At 38.5% G+C, this 22684-nt stretch overlaps 1 protein-coding gene across 2 annotated transcripts in view; it reads left to right on the forward strand.

Annotated features, from left to right (window-relative positions):
• Positions 1 to 21722, forward strand: part of LOC145991168 (urea transporter 1-like) — a 102735-nt gene extending 81013 nt beyond the window's left edge. For both annotated transcript variants that reach the window (XM_083127007.1, XM_083127006.1), the window contains exons 2-9: positions 189 to 314; positions 1247 to 1366; positions 8233 to 8387; positions 11930 to 12140; positions 13603 to 13750; positions 15807 to 15994; positions 17032 to 17175; positions 20770 to 21722. In XM_083127007.1, coding sequence (XP_082983133.1) covers positions 189 to 314; positions 1247 to 1366; positions 8233 to 8387; positions 11930 to 12140; positions 13603 to 13750; positions 15807 to 15994; positions 17032 to 17175; positions 20770 to 20832 — 1155 coding nt within the window. In that variant the 3' untranslated portion in view covers positions 20833 to 21722. The remainder of the gene's footprint in view (positions 1 to 188; positions 315 to 1246; positions 1367 to 8232; positions 8388 to 11929; positions 12141 to 13602; positions 13751 to 15806; positions 15995 to 17031; positions 17176 to 20769) is intronic.
• Positions 21723 to 22684: the final 962 nt, after the last annotated feature.

A 22684-nucleotide genomic window follows, 5' to 3' on the forward strand; every position in this document is an offset into this window, starting at 1 on the left:
CTCGTGGGTTACACTATACTAGGTGACGTCACTTCCAACAAGACCATACTTAAAGACTGCTTTTTGGATATTTCGGACAGAGCAATTGACTTTCCTACTTAAGAGGAAAAGACCATGAGTCGTAATATCAACCCACATAGCCACATCCTCGATTGGCTGTATTAAATCTGTGCTTATTTTTATTGCAGGTACCAAAATGGATGAACTACATAGGAACTCACCAAGGACTTACCGATTACCTTGACAGGAAGCCAAATGCCTCGCCGTGGGTTGTAGGAAAGTTCATCAACACGCTGCTTCGAGGATTTGGCTGTGTAAGGTTCATTGCGTGCGTGCGTGTGTGTGTGCAATGGCATACGGAGGATTTTATTTTTCGGGAGGGGCTGGAATTGTAAAGGTGGATACTGCACAGCTGCTTTCAATGGGAGGGCGCGGCATACACAATAAGATATTTTGTGCATTACAAATTTTCCTCTCTCAAAAATGTGGTGATTTTAAGGAGAGGTTGCATTCATCACTCTGGTTTTCCCCCCGAATTCTATACTGTTTTTATTTCAAATGTTGATTTTTCAAAATTTCGAAGGGGGCTGTAGCCTCTTCAGCCCCCCTTCTGCGCACGCCAATGTGAGCTTTGACAGATTAAGATGATAGCATTCAGTTTCATGAAATAGTAGTAGTGATACGTCATTTGTATTACCATTACAGAAAGCGATAAGCATGGTAATGTATTTCTTCAAGGTGAACTGCCACTAATTTTGGCTACAGACTTATCCAACAAGATAAAACCATGCTTCATATGTGTAAAACACATGATCTAACAGATATGTCCCCACACCTTCGTGTTACCATTATAAACAAAATAAACGTATTCCGTTAGGTATTCGTCAATGTGCAGAGTGCGGTACAATTTTAAATTGAACACGCTGTATTTGACCTCCGGGGCAATGACTGGTGACGTCACGCTTACCGAGTCAATTTCCTCCACAGGGTTGAAATTTAGGAGCGCCATTTCTTGTTGACTGTTCGAGAAGTTTAAGCAAAAGTGCTAGTGGCGCCTCTCAACGGAGGATGGTCAAACTTCTTGCGGAGAGTTATTCACAGCGAAGATGATTTCCTTCCTCAGTTCAATATCTAAGTATAATATTTTTAGTATTTGACCTCAAATGCTCTCGCTTTGTGGCTATCAGTTAATGTCGTTATGTTAATTTGGATTAATAGTTTGACATTGTTGCCTTTCTTGTTACAGATTCTATTTTCCAACAGTCCAATCAGCGGGGCGCTTGTCATCACAGCAATAGCCATCCACACCCCAGCAGCGGCAGGGGCGGCTGTGTTTACGGCGATATTAAGTTTAGTTGTTGCAGTGGTGAGTACAGACTATATATATCCGTTAATGAATGAGAGAGAGGTTAAAGGGGAATATAAATTGAGTGAGCAAGACAGAGAGAGAAAGAAAATGAAAAATGGAGGTATTGAAAGAGTTAAAGGGAGAGGAAAGATTAGCAGTGAGTTGCCGAGAGAGAGAGAGAACGAGACGGAAGGGGAGGGAGAAATATGGAAGAGAGATAGGACAACAAGTATAGCAAACGAAAAAGAAATTAAGAACGAACGGAGAGGATGAAACAAGTGGGGGAGATATTGAGAGAAATAGGACCACAGGTAAAAAGTTATGGAGAAGGGTAGAAAATGTTTGAAGGAGAGAGAAAGAGGAAGGGAGATACTGAGAGAAAAAGGGTAACAGATACAAAAAGAAGTTATAGGGAAAAGTAGAAGCTGACAGAACGAGGGAGAGGAAAGGGACACAGGTAAAAGAAAGTTATAGGGAGAGTAGTAAATGACAGGACGAGAAAGAGACAGAGATATAGAAAGTTTAGAAAAGGGTATAAGTTAAGAAAAGGGTAAATAATGACAAGAGGCATATAGAAAGAAAGAATGGCGAGTGATAGAGAATGAGAGAAAAATAACAAGAAGAAATATAAGTAGATAAAAGAAAAGAAATGCAGATAAAAACGGACACACAAAGATAAAGTGACAGAACAGGAATGAGAGAATGAGAAAGGTAAGTAATAGGTGAGAAAGATAGCTAGATAAAGACACACAAATGCAGACGGACAGAGGGAGAGAGAAGGAAGAGGCGAATCAAGGAGACTGAGAAGAACAAAGAAAACGTGTATAAGGTACCTTATGGAAACGTGTGTAGAAGTTGCAAACTTGCAAAGATATATAACATTCTAAGTGTTCATATGTGTAACATACAAAGATAAACTCTATGAGATCACGTACGCAGTGGCGTCGCCAGAAATTTTTCTTGGGGTGGACTCAAGGATGGATAGAGCATCTCTGGTCCGGTAGCCATGGCCAGGGCTGGCGCTAGGAATGTTTCAAGGTGGAGCGATGTCTACCCATCCCCCCCTCCCGCTCCATCAACGTTGTGCTGTACTGGAGCATTCATGTTCATGGATTAAATTAATACGTATAATGCAATTATTACAAATATTTTTGTATGCAATTTTTATTAGTATTAAAAATAGACAAATTTCCTGTATTTTGTAAAAAAAATGAAAATTTTATAAAAATAAAGCGAAATAAGCGTTCATCGGTTAAAGAAAAGTTTATATACGCTTTTACAAGACAAACAAAGCTTGTAAACGCAATAATGAAAAATTACATTCAACTGATAACATTAACTTACTTACTTAGTCGCGTCCTCTTCTACCTGCCGGTGTCGAGGGGTTACAGACAGTTCTCCAGACGTTTCTGTCCATCGCCTTTTCCTGTGCCTCTTTCCATCTTATGCTTCGTTTCTCCAAAATCTCTTTGACACTCATACTACATGTCTTTCTTGGTCTTCCTTTTGGTCTTGTTCCTTGTGGACGTGCTTCCCATATCTGCTTTGGCAGTCTCGTCTCACTCATTCTGCTCAAATGGCCGAACCATCTGAGTTGATTACGTTCAACTGTTTCTTGTAGTGGCTGAGCATTTAAAGATTGCCGGATGGTTTGATTCCTTATCCGATTTTTCCTGGTTTTTCCCACTTATTCTTCGAAGATACCTCATTTCCATTGTTTGTACACTTTGCAGGTGTTTTCCAGTCATTGTTGCCTATTAATCCTCGGTTTATCATTTGATATAGCTTTCCTGTCTTCATGATTCTATCTCTTATTTCTTCCTCTTCTTTTCCTTGACTATTTATAATTACTCCAAGATACTTGAAATTTGTCACTTGTTCTAAAGGTTGGTTATTCAGTTTTATCTTATGGTTTGTCTTTTCTCTGCTAATTATCATTGTTTTAGTTTTCTCTGTATTTATTTCCATATTCTTTTTCTTTAATTCTTCATTAAGAATATTTAGGTTATATTGTAAACTAGCCTGTGTATTAGCTTTTAGTATAATATCATCAGCGTATATGAGCTCTGTTAGTTTAATTGATTTCATATTCCAGTATCCTACATGAAATTGTTTCATTTTTATATGGCATTCCTTTATTACTTCATCTAATAGGATTATAAATAGATATGGTGATAGTATATCTCCGTGTTTAACTCCTGTTGTTATTTCAAATTCCTCTGACTGGTGGTTTCTCGTCCTCACGTAGCTTCTGCATCCTTTGTACCAACTTTGGATTGCTTTTATTAGATTTTTATCCACTTCTTTGTTCTCTAAAGATTTCCATATCTCATTCCAAAGAACTCTGTCAAAAGCCTTTTGTAGATCTACAAAACATACATGTGCCTTTTTATTGTATTCTATTGTCTTGTCTGTTATTTGTTTGAGGGTGAAAATATGGTCTTGTACACTTCTTGCTGGTCTAAAGCCTGCTTGACTTTCTTCTAATTGCTCTTCGACATATTTTCTGAGTCTATTCTTCAGGATTCTTGAATATATCTTCCCTGGCACACTGAGCAATGAGATTCCCCGATGGTTTCTGCATTCTCTATTATCCCCTTTCTTGAAGATTGGGATTATTACTGATATCTCCCATTCCTTCGGTACAGTTTTCTTTTTTTAACATTCAGTAGGTTCAAAAACAGTTGCTCTCCAGCATTTCCCATGTATTTAAGCATTTCTGATGTTAAACCATCATGTCCACTAGCCTTAAATAACTTCATTTTCGTTAATGCTGCTTTTAATTCTTCTATTTTGATATCGTTTATTTCCTCTTCTTCATCTTCCATTTCTGTATCTTCTGTTCTTTCGTTTCCTGTTTGAACCTCCGTCCTGTTAGTTTGTGTTTCATCCTTCAGCAATTCTTCAAAGTATTCCTTCCATCTTTGCATGATTTCTTCTGGTTTTGTTCTTAGTTTACCATCTTTTCCTTTTATGTATTTTAATGGGCTTTCTTTATCTTTTCTCATGGTCTTTAAAACTTTGTAGAATAGTTTTTGATTTTCTCGGCTGTTCTCTTCCATACTTTCCCCAAATTTTCTCCACGAGTTCTTTTTAGCCTCTAACACTTTCATTTTAACTATATCCCTTTGCCTCCTATACTCTTCGAAGCTTTCTAAATCATTAACTGATAGGTACTTTTTCGACAGTATTTTCTTGTGCGTGACTTCTTCTTTCAGCTCAGCTGTCCACCATGCCGTTCTTTTCATTTTGTTTCCAATGTATGTTGCCCCGCAGCTTTCCTCTGCAGACTGTAGCAAAATCTTCTTAAATTCATCCCACAACTTATCTACATCTCTTTCTTCCTTTTCATGTTTCTCTTGTATCTTTGCTTCTATTAGTTGCTGATATTTTTCTTTAACTTTTGTATCTTTTAATTTGTATGCCTTTATTCTTATTTTGTTTTGATTTTCCTGTCTTCTTTTCCCTTTAGTTTTTACCACTCTACTTCTTTGTACTACTCTTTCCATTATTAATAGTTTATGGTCACTCTCAATTTCCGCTCCTCTCTTGACTCTGGCATCTTATCTTTCTCATCGTATTTCTCTCTACTATGAAATAGTCAATTATAGATTTTTCCCTTCTTGTTGGTTCTTCCCTAGTGTATTTATGGATTTCTCTATGTGGGAATTTAGTATTTACCACTACCATGTCATTTGTTACACATAATTCTAAGATTCGTGTACCATTATCATTTAATGTCTCTTCTGCATGTTGTCCTATTACCTGTCTCCATTCTTCCGTATTGTTTCCTACTCTTCCATTTAGGTCTCCTACTATCAGTACTTCTTCCTTTCTTTCATCTATGATTTTCTGTAGTGAATCATAGAACATGTTTTTATTCTCTACTGTGTCATCTTCATTTGGACCATAAACTATTATCATTGTTATATTTTCTTCTTCTTCTTTAATGTTAACAGTCATTATTCTCTCACTTATGAATTCCCAATCTATTATATTGTTTTTCTTTTCTTCGTGGATCAGAAGTGCCACCCCTCCTCTAGCTCTTTCCATTCTCGGTACTCCACTATATATCAGTACATATCCGTCATCTAACTCAATTTCTCCATTTCCTTTTTTCATGGTTTCAGTTAGGGCTAAATATTTTACTTTGGTGTTCTTCATTTCTTTTACTATTTCAACTTCTTTTCCATTAAGGCCTCTGATGTTCCAAGTTCCAAAAGTCGTATACCTTAGTCCTCGCCAATTGTCTTTCCTGTAGATCCGTCCGGCCAACTCTCTGTCTTTTCTTTTAATCATCTATATTTAAGAAGTATAGGTGATTGGCCTGCAGCTTCCTAGCATAGTGAAGGGGCTGCCTTCTTATTGCTGCTATGCCAGCAATGGGGTTTGGATGTTTCTCCCCTTTTCTTTTGTGGGCTCTATGCTCCAACCTCCACTTCCTTGGAGGACCTGGGATTTTCTGATAGGGGTTTACTCCCCTTAGAAGGATCGGCTTCTCTATGCTTAAGAGTTCCTTCCACCCTTTGGTTTTCTGTTGGGGTGACCTTCCCCTAGCCTTTGGAGATCCCTCTCCTCCCTGCAAGGCAGCAGGGGCAGTGCTTATTTAATGGCGGCACTTTCTCGCCATGTCGTAGCGCTGTTATAGGGCTTTTCTGGGATTTTATGAGGATGATCTTGCCATAATCCTTCCTCCCCAGACCTCAACAGCACTACCGCCTCGGTCCGGGACTGCTTATTTGGTATTTCCTTATTCGCAGCTAACCACCATATCTGATGGCCGTTCGCTATCCGCCACTTGCGACCCGCCCAGTAGCTGAGGCTCGCCCTGGGCTGATAACATTAAAAAATATTTAATTTACCAAAACTCATTTAGGCACAGTTACCGGAATAGTAAAAAGAATTCTGGAATAACCATTTTGATCAAATTTATCCAATAATTTTTTTTCTATTTTTGTAGTTTTAATCATTGGTTTTACATGTGTTAAAAGTTTAATTTCATGATTTTGGCGCACTTTAATGAAAGGAAACCAACCTAATGAAGAATCTACAGGGTGTATCAGAAGTCCCTTACCATCCCTTGTAAAATCCGCAGTAATGTATCTTCATGGAATTTGATATGGGCGATACAAAACAGACCTAGGGGGACACATTTTGAAGTATCTCACGGGGACGGCCGCCATCTTGGTTCCACCATCTTGAATCAAACTTTTTTTTTTAATGATAGGTGGGTCATGTGATACATGACCATAGTCTAGAATTTCGTCAGGATGTCAAATCTGAAATCAGATTTCACGTAACTTCATTTGGTGAAAAGTTATTGGCAACTGAAAGTGATGCTCACCTGTTTGTTGCAGGTGCTGAACCATGCCATTAACAACTGAGGAACGCATCCAGATCGTCAAACTGTGCGGTAGGAGAAGTGCCCGTGCAGTGGCTGCCGATTTCAACCTGCGTCATCCAGAACGTCACCCTGTGTCACATGTTGCAGTGGCACAGTTATTAACCAAATTCGAGGAGACGGGCACGGTCTTGGACAGACCGCGTAGTGGACGACCGCGGATAGTCACGGATGAAGCAACAGCTACGCCAGTGCTGGACTCCTTCTCGACGTCACCGCAGCGAAGCACACGTCGTATAGCAATGCAATGTGCTACGAGTCACAGTTCAATGTACAGGGTGCTACAGAGGCACAAGTGACATCCGTATTAGGTGCAAATGCAGCAACACCTCTCCGAGGACGATCCAGATCGCCGCGTGCAGCTTTGCGAGTGGGCTATCGCGCAAGTACGGCTAAATCCAAACGTCGCTATGCAGATACTCCATTCCGACGAAGCGAACTTCTACGTAAATGGGGAGGTGAATAGGCAAAACATGCGCTATTGGTCGCATGACAAACCCTCATGGACAGATCCCTCTAAAATGACCGGTGCAGGCAAAATTATGGTGTGGGCAGGCATATGGAAAACATGGATAATCGGTCGTTTTTTCATTCAAGGAAATTTAAATGCGGAATGATACCTGGGGATGCTACAGGAACAGATACTGTCGGAAGATGGTACATTTCTGAGGTTTTTTCAACAAGATGGTGCGCCTCCCCATTATGGCGTCCAAGTGCGTCAGTATCTGGATGAACAATTTCCTGGTGCATGGATTGATCGACGTGGGCCAGTTGAATGGCCTGCCAGATCACCAGACCTAACTCCAATGGACTTCTACCTTTGGGGACAAGTTAAGGCTATGGTGTAAAATTCGTGATCTTCGTCATCTGGGACAACGGTATCATGGCTGCCTTTGAGCAAATTTCACTAGATACCTTGCTCGGTGTCCACAGACATTGGGAGAAGCGTCTGCAACGTGCATTGCCCAGCACGGACAACATGTTGAGCACATTCTGTAACAGGTAAACATCACTTTCAGTTGCCAATAACTATTCACCAAATGAAGTTACTGAAGTTAATGAAGATGGCGGAACCGTCCCCGTCGTAGTCCAAAAGGTGCCCCCCTAGGCCTGTTTTGTATCGCCCATATCAAATTCCATGAAAATACATCACTGCGGATTTTACAAAGGGTGGTAAGGGACTTCTGATACACCCTGTAGAACGTTCTTCACTTTTGAAGTGAAACGGAGTTATGGTAGTCAATTGATAAGGCCACTTTGTGTTCTTTATATAAAAATTATTCACCAGCTTGTTACTTTGCGTTATCTAAACAATATATACCATGTATTTATTCTATTTGGGTGGGCAGACGAGTGGGCTGAGACTATTTTAAAGTGGGCTAGAGCCCACCCAGTGGTGACGCCCCTGCACGAACGTAACAAGCACTAGTATCCTCTTAAGTGTAATTTTGACAATAACGTTTGTCCTTTCTCTCGCTTTCAGCTTTTGCAGCAGCCAATATCCGTCATTAAAACAGGCCACTTGATGTTCAACACTGCACTGATAGGTGACGTGACCTTCACCCTTCTCCCTGCTTTGTACAACGTGCCCGTCGACGCCAAGATATGGGTATACATGATCATTGCATCGGTGTTATGGTAAGTTGGGAAATGTGAATGAGACTGAAATTAATGTAGAAGAAGAAGAATACGAATAATGACAGAGTAGTTACCACAGAGTGCTACGAAAGAACAAGTCCCGTGTTCGAATCCTCAGTTGGTCGTTTCAGCATTGCTTGTACAATCATGTATTTCATCATCATTAGAGTGACCCAATACATAGAAGGGTTCCAAATTCGTAGAAAACGAAAAAAAAAATACTTCAAGAAACTACACATACATTAACATTCTCATTTACATATAGCAGCACTACTAAAATCTACTTTTCTACAAAATCGAATTTCATAGTAATAGCTTGTGACATCCGCCATATCGAATAACGCCATAACGTCGTTCCAGTTGAGCACAAAATTAAAACAAAATAGAAATTTCTACAAGTGTTTCTTCCTAGGTAACAAAGGTTTATAACTTGTTTATACATGCAGTTAGTTGTATTTTCAGCAAGAAAATCAATAGCAAATATTGTTAAATATAGCAATCATTGTAATTTTATGATTTTTGCATACAAATTAGTCAAACGTTGTTCCTTGTTCAAACAGGGTATGAAGTAAAAGTCTTATGCAGGAGAATTTCTTAATAATTGAAATATCGCGACATCTGTCAGTCACTTTTGACACCTCTGTGTCAAACCTGAAAGTTATGAAAACAGCTTGAAGAAACAAGTGGAAGTGAACAATGAAATGATTGAATGAATTTGGATTGATTGGGACATTTCGGTAGAAATGGCTACTTCAAGTCGGTTAGGAAATGTGAAGTCGATTGCCCATGGAGTTAAATTTTATCGTTAAACACTGAATAAGGAACAACTAGAATTAAGACTTTCTGCTTGATTTCCAACTAGTTAGCTAACTGATCTTGCCAGCTAAATTGTGCGTTAAAATTGCCCCGTCTCTGGATGCCGGGAGCAACCAATCAGATACAGCCTTGCTTCAATAACATGATAGAGATGGCGAATGTTCCTCGTATGCCGCGGTACCGTGTGAGCGAAAATAGATATGGAAAGTCAAGTCTATTGTAGGGAAGCAATCAAAATATACAACACAAATCAGGTCTGGGTAACTCGCCGTATTCGTGGAAGAGCGCTCTCGTATGCACGCGTGGACTGCAGAGCGAACAGCGAGAGCGGCGGAAAGGAGATAGACAGGATGCTTCGTCGGTAGCGTTCGTGCAATAGGAAACCTTTCGTCTACTGATTAGCGAGTAACAGTGCATCGTGGCATTGTAATTATGGCAGAAGGAACGGTAGGTGGTTCCATCCATGAGGAGATGGGCTTCTTTCCCCCACAATTTTTTACCTCTCGGCGCAAGGGCCTTACACGATATTCTGTACAACAAAATGTTTAATAGTGTGCGTATACTTCCTTGTAAAGAGATGATAATAGTGTAATTGTTTGTCATTACATTCATTTTATTTATTCTATACGATGGGGGTAAATTAAACTGCACCACCAGTAAAATTTGCATGTCTCAGTAGCGCCAACTCCGTTAATTTTCAAAGTAATAAATGTATAAAAACAGTAACTATAACTCAGCCAAATTTGTAACTCCGATACTTTTCATAACAGTGAAAGTAACTCAGTAAATATTTTCAACTTAGAAACACTAACTCCGTTACTTTCAAAAATAGTAACTAACTCGTTCAATATTCCAAATTAGTAGACTAACACTATCTCCGTTATTTTTCAAAATAGTAACTGTAACTCAGTAAATATTTCAAATTAGTAACGCTAACTCAAGTTACTTTTTTGTCAATATTTCAAATTAGTAACACTAACTTTGTCACTCGTAACAGTCAATTTTTCAAGCTACTAACTGTGACTTAAGGCGAGGAGATACAGTTACGCACCATGTGTGCATTTATTTGAATATCGTCGGAATGGGCAATGCTACTGAAGAAAAACGTGAGGGTACAAGAGAGAATGAATTTCTCCACATGTGGCAGGTCGAAGCGTTTTTCAAAGTTGATTATTAAGCTAGATACGACCTGTAAAAAAATATGACGAATAAGAATTTTCGGATCCCATGTATTCCTTATGGGGAATCAATTTCAACATCACGTTACGGCAATCAAATGGGAGTTTCGACTTTTCTGCTGGGCAAACACTTCTTCAAACTGCCCTCTTCCTGTTGATATAATTTTCTATTCCATCGGAAGTTTGATATTCCCAAGATAACAAATCAAAAAATATTCCCATATGCCCAATGCATTTCTCCTTGCCTCCTGGCAGTGTTGCCAAGCCTGGTGCGCATAAAAGAGCTAAATTTCACCTTAAATGGAGTTAAAACTTACTTTCAAGGAGCTAGATTTACGAAGTGCTTCCTAGAGTAATGTTAGTTGTCAAAGGGGTGGGGGGCATTCTTATTTATCACCATCTAGATCCGGCGGCATCATCCATCCCATGGTCGTATGAAAACGAAAATAAAGGATTCCCTGATAACAATATTATGCCAATTTCACGTCAACACGGCGCTATATAAAAAAAAGTAGCTGGGGATATAAGATGGGATGGGGCGACGCAGCCAATATAACAATATCACGTCTCGTGCAAAATGTATAATCATGGCAAAAGTTGGTATATGTGGGCCGGAACCAGTGATGGTATCATAGTGAGACACGGGGGCACGAAAGAACCAGATCTGGCCTTAAGAGAGCTAATTGGCAACACTGACACGGAGGGAAAAGCCGGGCGAAGACTGTTCCGGATGCCCTTAAGGCCCAATCACACGGAATTGGATATCCAGTTAGTTGGAGCTGAACTGGCTCCCTGCCCGGATGCTTGACTGGTTTGGAGGAATAGGACATGTTGTAATTGCTACTGGCTTTCCTTGACTGGATTCTGTGGAACAGCCAATCAGAGCAAATTTTGACCATGTGAAGATAATCTGTGAGTTTGCAAAGGAGAGTTTTTTGTCTGTGGTTTCCGAGTGTTGGCGTGCAGTGCATTCGTGTTCAGTTCATTAATATTTAGGTATTTATGCAAAGCGATGAGATGTGTACGTGACAAATATGATTAGCCAAAAATGAAAAACCTTATTATTACAAGTGTATTAAATGATTAATTTTGTGTGTGTGTGTGTGTGTGTGTGAAGAATCCTGCGAATTTCATGTATGAATATGCATACCCGAGTTAATTAAAATGCTTGTTCGGTACGCATTGATTACCATATTTTTTCGAGCCAATTTCTAGTTCATACTTTTCTTTTTTAATTTTTAATAAAAGCACAAAGCAGCTCCTACAACATTCTTTAAATTGCTAGTCCATCTCTGCAGATTGTCTGCTCTGTGCAATGTCTTATGGGAACAAAAGTCTATCGATAAGTACGGTAAAAAGTATCGTGTGAGGCGAAAACTAGCAAATGGGTAGCGAGTCGAGCGCCAACTAGGGCATTCCTACTGAAAATTCAGTTCCGTGTAATTCGGACTTTAGTTACTTAGAACAAGCCTTTTTTTTTTAACGGAAAACGACATTTCTGATAGAACTCTTGCTATTGTACCAATATCCCCTTTTCTCTCCTTGCAGCGTCTACATGAACATTGCAATGGGAAATATACTTGACAGGATGAGGATTCCATTCCTGGTCATTCCGTTCAACATGATCCAGCTGATGCTCTTCCAGTGTGTGATTCCAAGGAACGAGGCGGCCGTCACGGTTGCCTCAGTCGGTCTTGAAAATGGCAACCTTACTACAGCAATCCCAGAAGTAATTCCCGACGGTATAATGTGGGATAAGGTAAGGGTAACCATCGATGCAAAATAAGTAGCAAAAAAAACACACACAATAAGAATGTTAAAGAAGATAGGCACAGGGCGATTCAAATTAAACACGATTTTATACAGGGTGATTCATATTAATCACATTCTGGTATACACGATGTGATTCTTATCTAAAAGATATGTACATGGTAAATCAAATCAAACACGATTTTATATACAGGGTGATTCATATTAATCACATTTCGGTAGGCTGTACAGGAGGTGATTTAAATTTAAAAGGATAAACAGGGTGAACAAAATACGATTTTATGTACAGAGTGATTCATGTTAATCACATTTTGGTATACACTAAGTGATTTATATTTAAAAGATATGTACAGGGTGAATCAAATTAAACAATTTTTTATACGGGTTGATTCTAACTTTTGTACGCACGAGACGCTTTGTATTCAAAAATTTGATTTTTTTGGAATTTGATTTTAAAATTTTGGGTGCGTCAGCACTTAGGCTATTTTGCACCCGTCACATTATACGGGGTCCAGCCCCTTATCGTTACAAATAACAACTCTAACGTTGCATAACTAAAATCTTAAAATTTTCTGACTTCCGTTAAAAGCTGAGGCTGTAAACGGACACTCAGCACACATAAGGACAAAAAACAGGACAACACACAGAATTAAACTGGCCATAGGGCCAGTCGCCAGAGCCTCGTTTGTCTGCAAAATGCAGTCCAGGGTGTACTACGTGGAAAATCACCCCTTACACCCCGTATTCAAAAAGATTGCATGTACAGGATGAATAAAATTAGGCTAAACGCGATTTTACATACAATGTAAAAGGTCTAAGACCATCAGTTGTTCGTTACCAGCCAACTATTGTGAAAATGACCATGCCCATTTTAAAAGAATTAATGGTTATATATACACACAATTAGCCTAATTAATGTTAATTTAATGGTCCAGGTTTTACAAATACTATATTTATTGTGCATTGTATAATCATTATCTACATTTATCAGAGCTAAATTATTCAAATTTAAAATTGAACGTATTTCTCTTCTCATCTCTTAATACTGTACTGCATAACATGCATGAGTGTGCGTCAGTGGTTTAATATTTCAAATGTATACCGACGACATGTTTATTTTTTCAATCTAGCCACTACACAGTCAGGTGACTAAATGCGTTCACACAAAAAAAAAAAACGGTTGCTTACCGGTTTTCTTTGCAAAATTTACATGTATACTGTTTAATTTCAACGGTAGGATACTGTAATTCTACGGTAACTTCTAACAGTGATTGCGTTTCAAAAAGATTTTTACAGTTCGGAAGGGCTTCGAAATACAGTTTTACAGCAAGTATAAATGCCTTCAATAAATTATTAACTGTAACGAATCTACTTATTTTTTAATTAAGGTATCTCAATTACTTAAAAAATATATCGTTAGGAAGACAGGTATAATGTTATTATTCTTGCAGGTTGGAACTGGGTTCATATATTCCATGGCACAGATTTTTGCCCAACAGAACATTGCAAGCTCCGTTGTATTATATCTGGCTGTGGCCCTCTATTCGCCCATCCTCTGCGCTTTCTGCTTCATGGGAGCTGTTATTGGCACATGCGCAGGTATTTAAAATTAACTTCATTTTACCTATTATTTCCAGTTATTGCTATAGTCAGTGAGGTGTAACTGTGTTCTTCCCGCCAGTTTTATGTATCGAATAAGATTCCGTTCTTGAAACGATATCTGATTGGTTCCAGTATTGGCGCGATTATGGTGACGTAATATTTTTTGGCTGGAAGAAGAAACAGTTAATCTTCACGGTTCATTATGTGTCGTACACTATAAGTTTAAGATTACAGTCTTTGCCTGTATGTATCTACATAGTCTACATACACAATTTACATTTACACTACACTAGAAAGTAGTGTTCAAAAATGTTTGGAAGAAGTATCATATGTAATAATGCCATAGTATGTCCAGTTGAAAATAGTTTGACATATCAGATATTCACGCATTCTCGTTCGAGTCATCCATTTTGAAAAGAAGATAGGGAGAAAAATATATGGCAATTGTGAAACAAAAGAAATATTTATTCACCAATTATGAAAAATATTTAACGTATTGCACTAGGTATTATGCAGGAAATTTTTCGTAACTATAACTAATTCAGCGTTCTCTTTCCAAACGTGTAACAATTGCAAGTTCAGGCTAATTCTGTTGACAATGTACAATGAATGCCCTCTGTTATTGATTGTCGACATCACCTGCCAATTGTCGCATCGGTTTGAAATCTCCTTTCTAGCTTACACAGTCTGTGCATACAATGTAAACTACTGCTCTATAAATTAATTTACAACACTGTTTGAAGGAATCACATTAGTTCTTAGCGAGCTGAAAACAATCACATTTACGATTTAAAAAATCCCTCAAGTATCAGCTGTTGGGAAGAAGTGAAATGTAAGACAAAATTATACCTGAGCAGTTGTATTACCCGGCGTGAACCCTCCCCTTCTATCTAAGCTGTTGCGTCATTTGGCCACATGTGGGGTTGCCTTTCTTACACATCACGGCAGCCTCTCGAAACAGCCAATCAGTCGAGCACGTTCTTGAAATCCACCTATGCTTTATGCCAGTAGTTCCCAAAGTGTGCGCGTGCCGAGGCTGGCTTACAGGAGCGCCACGAAATGTTCCAATTTTTTCAGTGAAATTATATGATTGTTCCAAATATATGTTTGTAAATTTGAAATGTGTGTTTATTTTTTAACTTAAGGCAAGCAAACACCACTAATTGAGCGTTGCAAATGTTAGATAGGCCTACATTCTGACTTGGAAAGATCTTAAAACGCCAAGGGTGCCGTGAAACGAAAAAGTTCGGGAACCTCTGCTTAATGCTATTGGAAGGCGGGAGTAACGCCGGCTATAGTATGGAGTCTTGTACTGTTGCGGTGGCCGAACTTACATTGAAAACTTTGCTCTTTGCCGTAGTTAGGCAACACGCATAACGCCATGCAAGGATGCGAGTATATCAGGATCTGTCTCTTATTTTTGTTGCTGATGACTGTACATAGCAGAAATTACTTGCAGTTGTAAAGATGAATGCAAGGCACTTCTCGCATTACTTTACAATTTGAAAAGAAAGCTATTTCTATTTCAGTTCTACAATGTGTCCATGTGAATTACATAGAATACATTGTATACGTCTATTACATAGGCTACATTTTTCGCGCGTTGCTACGTGCAGACGCACGTCACTGCGCATCCAACGCCACAATAGGAGAGATTGCGTCATCTCATAGTCTAACTACAGATAAACGTATTATGCCAAAGCTCCAAGACTTCGCGCGTGAAAGTTTGTCTTGAAACATATATCCGGGGCAGTGGCTTTGGTGACGTCACGCTTACCGAGTCAATTTCCTCCCCACAGGGTTGAAATTTAGGAGCGCCATCTCCTGTTGACTGTTCGTCGAGAAATTTAAGCAAAAGTGCTAGTGGCGCCTCTCAACGGAGGATGCTCAAACTTCTTCCGGAGAGAAATTCACAGCGAAGATGATTTCCTGCCTCAGGTCAATACCTAAGTATAATACGTTTATCTCTGGTCTTACTTTCCTCCCAGCATGCATAAGAAAACACGAATTAACGTTTCAAGGTCAAATATTATGATCATCTTCCTTCCTGAAGGTCTACTGGTGGCCGAACCACCTTACACCATGGTGTACGATGGACTGTGGGGGTACAATGCAGTGGTGTGTGCAGCAGCCATAGGATCAGTGTTCTACGTGGTGAGCTGGCAGTCTACAGTGGCCGCAATCTTCAGTGCTGTGTTCTCCGTGGTTTTGCAGCACGTCCTACAGTTGGTATTCCATCCAGTAAGTATAACTTTTCATCTAATTTCAACTTGTCTAACTGTGTTTACAGTTAATAGAGACCAACATCATCCATGCTAATGTATATCCATGCTAATGTATAATACTACTCAAATACTAGTGCGTCTGTTCTGATTGGTCGCTTTAATATAAGGACTACTTTTTGTAATGTATTGGTTACTGCTATCGTTCTGAAACGTGTGATTCATGGGCAGTGTTTGGCGCTACTGTATCTAACTTCAAAATTTGTGTACTCTGTCTCAGGAGAAGGAAAAGAAGTGCGCAAGTGGTGACTGGAGAGGGCTCTTGCCCCCCCTCCCCTCCTCCCCCGAGACACCAGAGAAGCTTCATATTATTCGAATGGTAAACTTGTAGCGTCAAAATATGAATGAGGGGCGCCATGAAACACAGCAGATTAAGTGGTCTCTGTTTGACATCTAAGTACCGTGAAAAAGTGCAATAATTGAAAAAAGTGATAGATGTTTATGGAAAGGCAGCAAGTCAAATTCAGTTTCTATTTAAATAGTCGACTCAAGCCTGAACTTCAGAACGACGTCAATGTGTTTTGAGTTAATTTCAATTTTATGATTAAAAATAATAAAAAGTATGAAATCTTACTCTGCCCCCAGTGCTCGAAGTGGAAATTCCTAGCCGAATGGGTGGGAGGGAGAGGTGCTTTGTCTACTTTGGGGAAAAGTGGAGGGATGGTTTTTATGGATCAACATGGAGAAAATGAATGGGTAGAAAGATGCCTACCCAAATTATCCTAGTAGGAGGGATTCTTTATGACAATTTTCTTAACTTGGGGACAGCATCCTCCATTCCATCTCCCCCGCTTTGAGCCCCCTAAGAAAATCACCGGATGACCTTACCCACGGGTCCCACTTTCGATTCCCAGCATGCTTCCTTGTGTTTGTCAATTTCACCTAGCCATTATTAATCCTCATTGAACTAAGGAGACAACAGCCACGTAAAACAAGTAAACATTAAAAATATGAATGTGTAATGGATGATTTCATCTCGTGCATCTTCTTTTTCAGATTCATCTTCCCGTCCTCACCGTTCCCTTCTGCATTTGCGTGGTTCTCTTCATGGCCATGACGTCAACGGGGTATGGGTTCATTCCCCCATCGGAGGCTAATTCGCCAGAGAGGAACCTCTACAACTTCCATTGTAGGAAAGAGGTAACTTGTAACTATTACGTATTCTCCCTTAAGATTTCCTTCTACGAATACACAATGCTGGAACAAGTGTCTTATACACCATGATCCAGTATTGGAAAAGGTACTCTTGCAAGTAACTAATCTATACTGCTTTACCAACAAAAGAAAAACTCTCTGGCGATGCAATCAGCTGCTTGCCATGTAATCCTTCCCCTGCGTTGCCAGATGCACGGCGTTCTTGCACTCATCGTCGTTACCCTAAGTCAGTGTTTGTATCATCATGAAGGCGAAGCCCGTATACATACAGTGGCGAAAGCAGAGAGGTAATATTTAATAGTGTTGAATTTCTTGATAGGGACAGTAGGGAGATAATATAAATTTCAGACAACACGGGGCACTGGAACAGAAGTGAAGGGGAACATTTTTAGTCTGCAGAGAATGCGGTATCAACACGTCCTTATCAGACGTATTTATTATTATTATTATTATTATTATTATTATTATTATTATTATTTGTATTTTAATTTTGCATCTCTTACAGTTGTGTGTGTGTGTATGCATTACGATCATGTAGCGCTATGTAGCTTACTGCTCTCTATATATAGGTCTCTGTAATATTACCAAGAGTTAGTGGGAGAGAAACTCTACGTTGAATTGATTGATTGATTTGCTTTATTTTACTACGCTTTTTGTGCAACTTTTGGCTATTTTGCAAAGATGGGGATGAGTGGTGCTATGATGAAATTGATGGACAATCACAAACATCCATGCCCAGGCCAGGATTCGAACCCGGGACCCCTGGCGTCGTAGCGCGATGTGCTAACCACTCCGCCACGGGGGCCGGCTCTATACGCTGAAACTCGCCCGCTTCATAAAGAATTGTTGTTATTATTATTATTACTAAAACCATACTTATGATTTCAATGTCTTATTTTTTAAAAAAATGTATTATTTTCAATTTTTCTTAATTATATCTGAGTTTCAGAAAAGCCAAACATTTCAATAGATTATTAATTAGGACATTAGTGAAAATCTTATATATTTTGTTTTTGACTTGTTCGTAATTCTAATCGGTTTATTTGTTTAGAAAGACTGAAAAGCTTGTGTCGATGGTTCTAGTTAAAAGTTAATTTCTGTAAGTAATATAAATATTTTTTCTTGTACAAAGTTCTTCAAGCACTGTAATTCAGAATTGAAGATTAACATCATAAGTATGCTTCTTGCAAACTGTTGGTAATTAACATTTTGATCTTTCGATATTACTATTAATGAAATAATTAATAGTAATATTGGCAAATGTTAATCTTGTTAATGAACGTTTCACCATTACCTTGCTAAATTTCTGTACTTTTCTTCATTAGTTAACTCTATCATTACCTAGCTTCATTCAGTACTATTACAATAAATCGGTTTAGGGTTCTAACACACCTTATTCTAATCTCCAACATTTGCTTACAGGTACAAAATAATCACATGCAGGAAAATGCTGTGCGAATGGTAGGTTATTGGCCATGATGCCAGTTGTATATTCTAATTATTAAATCTAAGTTGAATTTAAAAGGGACATGCTTGGCTAGCGGTGACATTTGTGTTAAATTACTGAGTTATCATGGTGTGTGCCACAGGTAGGAGTATAAGCATTGTATATGAAAATTGTATATACAGTGGAACCAGTACTCACTATACCAGTAAGATACTTTTATCCTGTATCTTTTCCTTTATTTACTATCTCTAGACTTCTTACTAGCCCTTTACAAATTCATGGTGTTGTAGAACTTTTAATAGTATTAAATTAATAACTAATAGAGGGTTATAAACTTCCTACCACACCCAATTAGTAAGTTTATGCCAACCATGAACACCTAACATAATAACTTTTATTTCATTATGTACACTATACTCGTTTAACCTTCTCTTACTAACTTGTTCTCCTTAAGATCTAAAGATTAATAATTGTAGACCGAACACTTCCAATCTTAAGCCTCGGTTACACTGAAACCAAGATTAAATGGAAATTTTAACCCTACTCACATTTTTCTTTGTAAACCAATGACCATTCCAGATTCCGAATAATCATTGATCCTTGTAAAAAGAAGAATGTAGTTTTGGCTCTGGGCCAAGATAGCGCGTGACATGACGCAGATGCCGGCATTTTCGTCCCGTAATGCCTCGCTTATCATCTTTAGCATGTAGACGATTATATTTATATTGCATAACGAGTACTACTAAACTGTGATATAAGAGTTGTTCATAGTTGTTCACGCGCTATTTCGGCCCAGAGCCATAACTTCGCGTAACTGACGTTCCGGTATAATTTAAGGCACCGGGACAATAGCGCATACCTCCGAATGTATGGCGGTGGAGGCAGGCATTTATCGGGGGTTCCCCCTTTGGGCTTGATCTGCAGTTAAAACCACTGAACCGGAAATAAATTACAGAAAATCTTGATTGTAAGTCACTGCGCTATCGGAGATCCCCTAGTAGAAGTTCAACATCTGGGTAAAACTTAGTTTTTCTTGTTTTTTTCTAGGAACATTAGAAAAGTGTCAACAATACCTCCTCTACTTCCCCCGAAAGCTCGACAGGGGAAAATAGCTCAGGGCTATGTTTGCGGCCTGTTCCTTTCCGATCTTTACGTGGGTGTCCTAACATGAATTTGAAACTGAAGGCACACTTCGTGGTTTCATTATCGTTCACGCATCGTCAAGATTGCGAGGAAGAGCTCTGAGTTTCTTTAAGTTTGTCCGGAACTGGATATTCTACTTTACTAAAGCTCTCGCCACGAAAACAGTCCAGTCAAGGTCAAAGCTCCCCCCTGGCCCTCCAGGGTTGCCACACTTCTTCTAAGCTGCTTGGTCGACACTTCGCGTGTTGTACGAATGCGGTTGATTTCGTCGGTTGAATTTGTTGCTTATTGGCAACACTGTAGGTGGGTGGCGTGACCTTGACTGGAGTGTTTTCGTGACGAGAGCTCTAATCGCGAGGACGAGTATGAATGGTGAATTGATGAATTTAAAGATGGAACAAAGACAGTGAAACACCCGTGCTTTGCAGAAACACTTGTGCAAAGGGGGGACAGAACTGAAAATGTTTTTGTTCGCTTGTCCCGCCACGTTCCCACTAACATAAAGGTAACATCAAGTTTATATGTATTGCTTAAAAGCAGTTGTGATGTGCAATTTGTTGACCTTGGTGTGATCGAGAGTGGATCCAGAGAGGGGATGGTTATGGTGATCACGGTGGGATGGTGGGAGGGTAAAGTTCCTGTTCATACATGAACCACAAGCACATTTAACAAGCACACTAATTTAGTCGAACAATATATCCTCAATTTAGCGTGAATAAGCGTTGTGTGATAGTTCTCATCCCTGCAATTTAAATTTTCAGAATTGCCACGTCTGGCAAATAGGGTGGGTGTTCAATCACAAAGCATTGTGGGGAAGGGGTAATGTCCTGCCACAGAACATCTTGCAAACATAACCTAGTTTTTATTTCTTTCCATCAGAGCTCCTTGAGGTCGAATTTATAGTAAGAAGCACACATATTACAGACCAATGTCATTAGTTTTATAAATTGTGGACAGGCACACCAGAATAACAACTTTCTTTCTTGTAGGATCTGGGAGATCGTACAAAAGAGAACGACGTAGACAAGAAACTAACACCCGAAGATGTTTAACTCGAAGAACAAAGTTTGGTCATGGAGCACTCAACTATGTAGTTTTGGGAAGAAACATTGACTGTTTAAATGGAATGCTACTACTTTAGACCGAGAGTACAATCTAAGTTCACAGTGATAAGGATTTACTATCTTGTTTAAACTTGGGCCACTGTAGGTGATTGAAACCTGCATATCACTTGGTGACAATTAAACGTCTTATCTGAAAAATGATAATATTTTACAAGTTCAAGACTTCGGAAGTGTAATGAGTTTAGTGAGAAATTCAATATAATTGCATGAGCAAACACATTCACTCATATTATAGGATTGTGCTTCGTAGTTTAAACCTACAAGGTTTGGATCAAATAGGTTATACTGAAATTATATAGACGAGTTTGCCTCAAGTTACAAGCTTGCTATTGTCAAATAATTTATTACGCTTCTATGCATGTCTAGTAATTGTTATATATGTGCGTAACTATTTTTAACGTAGACTGAATTCTCACATAAACAAAACTATATTTGTCTGACGAAGGATATATTGCATATCAGATATTTCTGTTAATATTTGATTTCGAGCTGTTAGTTCTGAAGATCATAAACATAGGCTAGTTTTGTATCGATGCATATTTTATGATCCTCAATCTTATGTGAAGTTGAGCGTGTAAACTATGTGTATAAGAGGATGTTCATATTTTGTTTATAAGAAAGACAAATAAAAATGTTCAACTAAATTTAACAATATTTGTGTACTTTTAAACATTGAAAACAGGATCTGACTCCATTTTGTTACACCAATAAGTTGTTGTTATCTCATATACATATACATGATATGTAACAGTTGAAAATGCCTTAATGTACCTGTATAAAAGTTGAAAGTTGAATAAAGAGTTTAATGATGTTTACAATTCTGCATACATTTCTAACTATCGTGCTTACTAAGTCTGAAATTTATATTTATTAACGGACTTGAACATTTTATTGCTAACACATTTACTATTCAGTTACCTTGAGATGTTATAGATGTTGAAAAAGCTTACACAATCTTTGTCTTAAATTAGAGAATCTTCATATACATCCAAAACTTTCGACAATTGTGTGGAATCTATACTCCAACAGAATTATATTTGGATGGTTCTCCGATAAATTAAGCTATCCTCGTTTCACTTTAATCGGCATATCTCAAGGCTCACCTCTGAGCCCTCTTTTATTCAATATTTATACGAATGAGATACATGCATTACCAATTCAACCATTTCATCCCCTTCAGTATGCAGATGATTTTTGTTTCTATAACATTAACAGATTATGCTACTCAAGGTATTACAGCAATGCAGAATTTAATCTCCATCATAAGAGCGTGGTTTTTTAAGGAAGGTCAATCTATCAGCGAAACAAAATCAAAAATTATTTGTTTTAATAATAAGCGATTGGGTACTTATCCCAACAATATATCACATATTTCTAATATCCCAGTAATAGAAACACAAATATTTAGGGTTAAATTTTTACAGGCGATTCACATGGAATACACACATTACGCATTTAATCAATAAAGGCCGCAAAATAATAAATATACTCCGTAGTATGACAACAATTAAATGGGGTGGTCACCCCAAAATCTTACTTCTATTTTACAGGAATTGTTTTCGATCAAACTTTGAGCATGCAGCCTTTAGTTATGGGGGTGCAAAAGTAAGTATTTTAGACAAAATAGACACTTTGAGGACCTGCTTAGGTCTCATGCAGTCCTGTCCTTATGTCAGTGTATATAATGAAAGCAAAGAAACTAGTTTGACACATAGACGGATCCTATTAACAATAAATTTCTGCTCAAAACTTGGGAAAATCATACGCATCCATTCAATAA

Source organism: Lepisma saccharinum, chromosome 8 (assembly GCF_977018435.1).
Source record: "Lepisma saccharinum chromosome 8, izLepSacc3.1, whole genome shotgun sequence".
Classification (NCBI taxonomy): domain Eukaryota; kingdom Metazoa; phylum Arthropoda; class Insecta; order Zygentoma; family Lepismatidae; genus Lepisma; species Lepisma saccharinum.